This window comes from Argopecten irradians, chromosome 8, assembly GCF_041381155.1.
Source record: "Argopecten irradians isolate NY chromosome 8, Ai_NY, whole genome shotgun sequence".
Lineage (NCBI taxonomy): Eukaryota > Metazoa > Mollusca > Bivalvia > Pectinida > Pectinidae > Argopecten > Argopecten irradians.
The window spans coordinates 22682182-22690159 of NC_091141.1; the positions used below are offsets into that span (position 1 = coordinate 22682182).

Below are 7978 nucleotides of genomic sequence, written 5' to 3' on the forward strand. Positions count from 1 at the left end.
TATTTTGGCTATGCATTTCTGGTTTTTTGGGTTTATCTAAGATAAACTTCAAGTTTCATAAAAATCGTTTCATTTTAGCCAATATCATTCGCACAACTAAAAACGTTTTTGATAATAATGTGATATGTGATAACTGTCGAGATTCATTTCACTCTTTTGCCGTTTGATGCAGTAATAGTCACGTAGCCTACCGCGCGGAATTTATGACGACGGCAGGAAACATAAAACGAACCGCGTTATGAAAATTAACATTTCAATCATTTCTTTTCCGGAGATGCAATAAGTGTTCCATTAACGGAAAGTTAATAACTTTTGCGACTCTATATTGCGACTCTATAAAATAATCGATCGCGTTTTACATTCCAATTTTAAAATTAAAAGCCGTTTCGGAAAGGTAATGGTCATTTAATCTGATAAATAGTTAGTCCGCTAAACCTGCCTATATTATTAGGCTTTTTTAAAAAAAATTTTTGCCTATATATTAGGCAAAAAAAAAAAATTAAAAAAAAGCCTAATAATATAGGCAGGTTTAGCGGACTAATAAATAGTATGCTCTTAATAAGAAAAATGTGTGCCAATCTGGGTTACATGACGTTATACATATAACGGTTTACCATGGTATTTAAGTCAATGTTTGATTTTCATTAAATTACTTTAGGATTTTTTAGCTATACTTAAATAATTTTAACACGGGTGTCATTTTAGTGTCGTGATTTGATCGAAGCGCGCGGATCGACTTAGGCTATATTTCGTTATCCCGTCGTGAGCCCCTATTCAAATTGAAGCGTCTGTTTAACTCCGATACTCTTGTTCAGTACAACTTCCGGTTTTGTGGAGTCTGCAATGAAAACAGAAGAGGAATGTTTTGTGCTTACTGCTAATACATGCTGATCATTTGCTCGTGTTTTGGTAATGAGATAAATTGACTTGTAGTATGTTTAACTGTGTATGATAATGCTACATTGGACAATTACTATTGTATTTGAAAAGGCATTGTTTGAGAACGCATGTAATCAAAACGGGGATGGGTGTAACATTTTGGCATGCAAATAGGGCTCATTTGTCAGATTTGTCCTTCAGGGCTTGGGAAACTATATATCGTTTTATACAATGTATCAACAAGTTGAGTCAGAGTGATTATAGTGGATTGTTGATGAAACAAATCGCACGAAAATGTCATTGAGCAAACATAGCATAAATCATAGTCGATGTTCATGAAATATAAATTCACTGTAATTTATGCATGTAATAACAGAGATACAAATGAATATATGTTAATAAGAACTAAATACAGATGTATACGGTAAATTTACTAAACGTGTTTGAATCCTTCCCTGAATCCTTCCTATGAAGCTGAAATTTAAAAATTCCCCTGCTAAAATAAGATAATCATCATTGATAGATGATTGCAAGATGAATAATTCCTTGCACTTCCATTATATATATTTTCAAACACTTTTTATTTCTAAGGTATATGAACTTTTTATCTGACTACCCATTCATTTTATCATTTTTCCGGTGTAGGTGATGATCACACCTTAACTTCTTGACAAAGAAAAAAAATTGAGAGGACAGGAATCCTATCAGTTGCACAAAATGAGGAGGCGGAAGGATGGGTCTATGTTTAATGCTGTCAAATACATCTTCTTCTTCTTTAATGTCCTCATATGGGTATGTTTTGTGGAATAAGAAAAGTATTTCTATAGATGTAATTATATAATGATAAAATAAAATTGCCATAATTTATTGATCATTATTGCTTGGTTTCTGGTATCATCAGTTATTTTAGTTTTCAATTTAATATACAAATATATTTCTTAATGACATGATAAGAAATTCCAAAAATAAAGTGCTAAAGTGTGGTGTTTAATTGGAAAGTGAAGATTTTATTTTTTGCAATTAGCTTTCAATGGGTGACAAACATACAATAACATCTAGGGTAATATAATAATAATGACAAAATCCAAATAATGGTATGTATATACCACAATAATATTTTGCCTTGCACAGGTGATGCATATGGTTCAGATCAGTTGTAACTTTAAAAAAAATCTTTTACACAAGCAAATTCACTAGATAAAAAACTAGGTATTTTGGTTAAGTTATAACATGACTGATTTTAATTTGTTTCAGCTTCTTGGCTGTGGTGTGCTGGCACTGGGTATTTGGATGCAGGTGAATAAGGGTCCTTATGTTGCCATCCTACCCAGTCATAGTTTTCTGAGTGCTACGGCCCTGTGTATCACTGTAGGAGCCATCATCCTCATTGTAGGCTTCTGTGGATGTTGTGGTGCTCTGGTGGAGAGTCAATGTATGCTTGTAGCTGTAAGTTAGTCAATTCTAATTCATCAGAAAAGGTGCAGTGCAAAGTGCAACAATATTGAATTGACAATACAATAATTGTATTCACAACACATACACCACCACTACACTAGTGTAGAGGGTGTTTTTACTTTTTTTTTTCAAACCAGACATTATCTCTATAAGCAATAACTTAAAAGTGAAACATATTCTTTAAATTTCTAAAACTGTAAGACGGGCAACGAAAATTTACTTAAACTTATGGATGCAATATATGTAATTAATCAACCAAATTTCATAATGAACTGTTCCAGAAGAACTAAATAGTCTTTAGAGTTGAATGTGTGTAAAAATAGTTATCCGTGCTTAATTGAAAGAAATATTTATTTCTCAGTACTACTATATCATTAACTTCAATCTGTGATGCAAAATATGAAGGACTATAAACAAATTTTCTATTGCAGTATTTTGTTTTTGTGTTTGTGATATTTGGATTGGAGGTGGCCATCACTGTCCTGGGCTTCTCCAACAAAGATCAGGTAATTATGATGATACTTCAGGTTTTATTCCATGTGTAAATAATTCAAACTCGTATACTTTGCACACCAATGCTTATGCTTTTAATCTTGGTGTCTATCCTCATTTCCTTTACAATACATCATGAGTAATCTCCCTTTTAACATTTAAAAAATCACTTTTTTATTAACTCACTATAATATAATGATTGCCGACAGTAAGTATGAAATTCTACTAAAAGCTATTGAATATGTTGTGTAACTTTGCATAAAAAATCTTGAGTATATTTATATGAATCCAGGTTCAAACATTGAATATTTACAGTTCCTTGGCCCAGTTTCACAAACATTCCTTAAATTTTAAGGACTCCCTTAACTTAAAATTTTCCATAGGAAAGCATTACAGAATTTAAGAAAGGAAAGCATTACAGAATTTAAGAAAGGCTCCTTAACTAAGATATTTTCTTATACTTTTGTTATTCTTTTTTATGGGGAAATTTATGTTAAAGAATTCCATAATATTGTGGATTGTTCATGAAACTGGGCCCTGGAAGTTTTTTTGTATACAGAGTGTCTGTTAAATACAATATCATTTTACATTACTTACTGTACAATTTCTGTACAAAATTTTCCAGATTCGTTCGACAGCCGAGCAGGAGTTGACGTACAGTATAGAACATGTAACTAGTCCCAGGATAGAGAAGACCCACCAGGAGGGTGTCCTAGCTATGATAGATACTATACAACATGATGTAAGTCTTACTCACTCCGGTAAAGTTAATGGATAATATAATGAAAAGAACACGACAATGACATCTGTGTAATTGCTAGAGGGCTTTATCATAATTTCAAAATTGAACTTTTATGTTTTAAACGATATAACAGAATGTGCATTGCTCTGAGTTATTTATGCATAATTCATAGATTAAAGAGACAATTCACTCAGGGCAATATTCTTTCATAACCAATAGGCAAACTATAGCATAAATGTTTTGTTTCTACATTTCTTTATGAACATATAACGTTAAAACATTGCCAAATATCCTAACATTTGTTAAGTATTGTAATTAATATCGTGAAATATCAAATCGTTGATCAATACGATAAGCAGGTAATATTAAACTCTGTCACCCATACCCCGTAGTCAAAGTTCACGCACGTTAAACAAATGGACTACATAACCCATGAGAAGGTATATAAATGATTATTTTTTAGGCAAGACACATTCACCTAATAAGTATAAACACACTACTTGTCAGAGCGATTTGAAGCAGTTAACTAGCAAAAGTTGGCATTAATTGACGGAGCAAAGGGACAGGGTTCTTTGTTTTTTTTCTTTCGGCATACAAGAAAGTTCGAACCACAATATGTAATGGGCGGACATCGATCAAGTTTGAACTCATTTCACAGCTCATTCACAACCATCTTAGACTGAATTGTCCCTTTAACCTGTTATAAGAATATAATATTCAAATGGAATGAAGAAACATTTATCGCAGTTTCAATATTACACTGTTCAATTGATCTCACAAATAATCTTCTTCATGATATAAATATAACTTGGATATGATATTGAAATTGGATAGCCAGTGATCGTCACTGTAAAATAATGTCTGGGAGACCATTCTTTCTTTAGCAATGTTATTCTGTAATTCTGTAGAAATATCAATACATATTTCAAGTTCCTTGTGGTTGGGACAGTAGCTAGTAAAAAAAAAAAATCCTAAAGGTTTTCGTTGAGAAAAAAACCAAACATTGATCTGTGGCTCGACTTTCTTTGTAGCTCCAGTGTTGTGGAATGAATAACTACACAGACTGGTACACAATAGGTAACCTGTCTAAAGGCGATTCTATCCCGTCATCCTGCTGTATCTACAAAGAGGAAAACTGTGGCCAGTCTACCAGTCTTCGCTACTACAAACGAGTAAGTCATCAAATGTCTTGTTACCAAATCTCATTCTAAATCATTGAATTATTCAAACAATGTAAGCAATTGTCCCATGCCTCTTATGTTACGGCAGTAATTTTGGTTGCAGATTTTTCCTTTCAATTCAACGTGACAAACTACTCTTTGGATGAAACTTGTTAAAGTATACCAGTACCTAGAACGGTTTCTTTCTAATGTTTGAAGGTTATGTTGACCTTTCCCTAAAGGAGAGAGGTCAAAAATATATATTCAAAATAGGTAATAAAAGGTGAAAGCCAAGGTGACAACATTGGTCCCAAACCCTCTAAGGGGAGACAACTTTATATTTTTGTTCACAAAAATAATTGTAAGTTCTATTTTGGTTCCTGTATCTTTATTTGTCACCATTGTTTATTTCAGGGCTGTTTGAAGGAGATTGAGTATTGGTTCCTACAGAATATGTATGTGCTTGGCATCGTTGCACTTCTAGTCGGGGTTGTACAGGTAAGAATGTTATAAAAGATTACGATGCCAGAGCAGTGCTTTAATGCTTGCAAACCCTTTAAAGCTTGATAGGAGTATACTATCTATTCAATTACAAATTAAAGTTAAGAAAAAGAAAAGAAATTGGTAATTATGTTAAATATCTATTTTAACTGAACATGCAGAATTGTGTAGTTCATGATATAATTTATATATGAAAGCATGGGACATGTGATTTGATTCAAAATGCACATTTCTCAAAAAACCCATCAAATATCTAGGCACAAATTATATTTTAATGCTTTTGATTTTTATGAAATAGGAATTGAAAGGAAAAAGTAACATTTATGTTATAATTTTTGTAGCATCAAAATAAAATGTAGGTTTTAAAGAATTTCTCAAATCATTTGGGATGGTAAAGTACAAATGAAAGAACAATAGCTTGTGTTGAAGTTATAAGGGAAATGTTTATTCTTTTTCTATAGATATCTGCCATGGTAGCAGCTGTAGCTTTGTTCTGCTGTCTCAGAAAGGATGACTACCTCTAGAGAACGAAGACCATCAAAAATGGAAGCCAGCTAAACCTTTGTGAAGAACAGCTGACAGGACATCCATGGATTTTCCATCTCTTGAAAACTCCATTGTCTATTCAGAGCAGATGTTTTGGAACAAATCTGCATTTTCAGAGATCTTTAGAGAGGGTTCTCTAGATAAAAGAATGGATAATTGGAAATGTGTTTTTCTCGGTCGCGAAAGTTCTCTAGAGAATGTCCTGATGGAAAATTACTGAAGTCCCCAAAATATCAACTCGATTATGAGAATCTAGAAAGGGTAGACTCTTGGAGATACTGTACTGTATTCTCTCATGATCTTAATGGAGATATCCAAGCAGCATTCAATGTTTGTATTTGAGATCTAGGGACCAGATTATCCACATGGACCATGTGTTGATTAATAGCATTAGACCAGGAAACTTCCAGACAGTGTAAATGTTGTTGTTTCTGTCTTGATGGCCACTTTGTCACATCAGATGTCACTTCAGTTTGGTGTGTCGCACACAGATTTTTTCAACTCATTTACATGTATATCAAACTAACTATTGTGGTTTAAACAACATTACTTATAAGTGTTTTGTCTCTGTTGACATTGAATTAGACATTTGTCTGTTTGAATGAATCTGCCAGTATTTATGAAAGGTACACCTATATTTGAATGTGCAAATGTTTTTTATTTTATTAAAGTTGTGTACTTAGCGAGCTTACCTTAAAACATAACCTTTTACATTATTTTAAATATTATAAACGGTTTTTATTGCCAATGATCTTTGTGAACATATATGTTCATGTTACTACCAGTGATCTGGAATAACTAAGATCTATGTTATTACTAGTGAGCTAGGTGAACTTAGTTCATTTTGCTACCTGTGACTTATAATTATCTTCCAATTTTTACAATCGTTGTTTTGAAAATCAAAAAGGTTTTTTGTATGTTTGTTTTATTATACATGTAATGTTTACATTGATTTGTTTAACACATAATTTCTGTTGTTCAGAAATTTATCTAGTTTCAAGTTTTGAAAATTATAGTATAATAATTTCTGTTGTTCAGAAATTTATCTAGTTTCAAGTTTTGAGAATTATAGCATAAAATACATTGTTAAGAATCTTGATTTCTTTTGGCACTTGTCTTTACAGACTCTTTTCATAAAGGGCTATTATTAGTTTCCCACCGTATTCCAGGAGGTGGGAGGAGGGGGCTATAGATTTGCATTGTATCTGTCTCTCCTCCTTCCTTCCACACATAATCTTATCTTAGCTCTATGTTCTGTACTAAAAGTTTTGCATCGGATACAAAAAACTAGGTGACTGTGACATATACCGTATTCGACCCAATAAGCGCACAGGACTTTTAAAAAATTGAAAAAAAAAAAAATGCAAAGGTGCTAACAAGATGAAATTATTGCAAATCTATACAGTTTTGTGTAGTTTTGCTCTTTATTAATGCATGGACAATTGAAATTGAGGCCTCAAAAAGGGGAAGGGGCACTTATAGGGACATGGACTCTTATTGGGTTGAATACAGTACTTTGACCTTCATTTGAGAAAAAAGTTTCTACACTTTCTCTTCTTTATTGTATGGCTCTGCAACTTGAGTCTTTGAGAGATTAATGAAAAGTAATCATGTAAGTTAAAATCTATGGTACTAGAATTATTTGTGCAATCACTCCTCAAATCCTTGAGTAGCAATACAATTCCTTCATTAATGATCATTGGAGCTTTAAAATAAAAGAGGCATGCCATTTTATTTTTTGTCCCTGATCCAGTGATTAAAAATTTTATGGTTAAAATATTTTCTTGAGATTTTTTTCGAAGAAACCTCTCCCCTTTTTTATATTTCAGTTACTTTTATTTCAAAAAGATTATTTACTGTCAAATAAATATTTTTCTGTTCAGAGATATTTTTGTTAAAACATCTTTTTCACATTATGCTGCACAATTAGATTTTTGTGAGCTTATGATTAAGTTTCCAATTGATCATTAAACAGTGTAGTATTTGTTTTGCTTTTAAACTATACCTACACTTATTGAAAGAATAAAAATGATGCGATTACCTTCGGCGTTATTAAAGGTCAGTATTTGCATGAATTACAGCTTACTCAGGGGTATTTTCCCCCAACAACGTATGACTGTGCTTGTAATGACATTTCATTGTTTTAGAACAACCATGAATAAATTATGTAGCAACAAATATATCAAAATTGATTTGTTTTAAA

At 32.3% G+C, this 7978-nt stretch overlaps 1 protein-coding gene across 1 annotated transcript; it reads left to right on the plus strand.

The window, feature by feature from the left end:
• Window positions 1-795: 795 nt before the first annotated feature.
• Window positions 796-7963, plus strand: LOC138329703 (tetraspanin-4-like). The gene is made up of 8 exons (XM_069276968.1): window positions 796-909; window positions 1525-1671; window positions 2134-2325; window positions 2766-2840; window positions 3452-3568; window positions 4600-4740; window positions 5143-5226; window positions 5691-7963. Exons 2-8 carry the CDS (start codon window positions 1597-1599, stop codon window positions 5751-5753), a joined length of 747 nt encoding a protein of 248 aa, XP_069133069.1. The 5' UTR covers window positions 796-909; window positions 1525-1596; the 3' UTR covers window positions 5754-7963.
• Window positions 7964-7978: the final 15 nt, after the last annotated feature.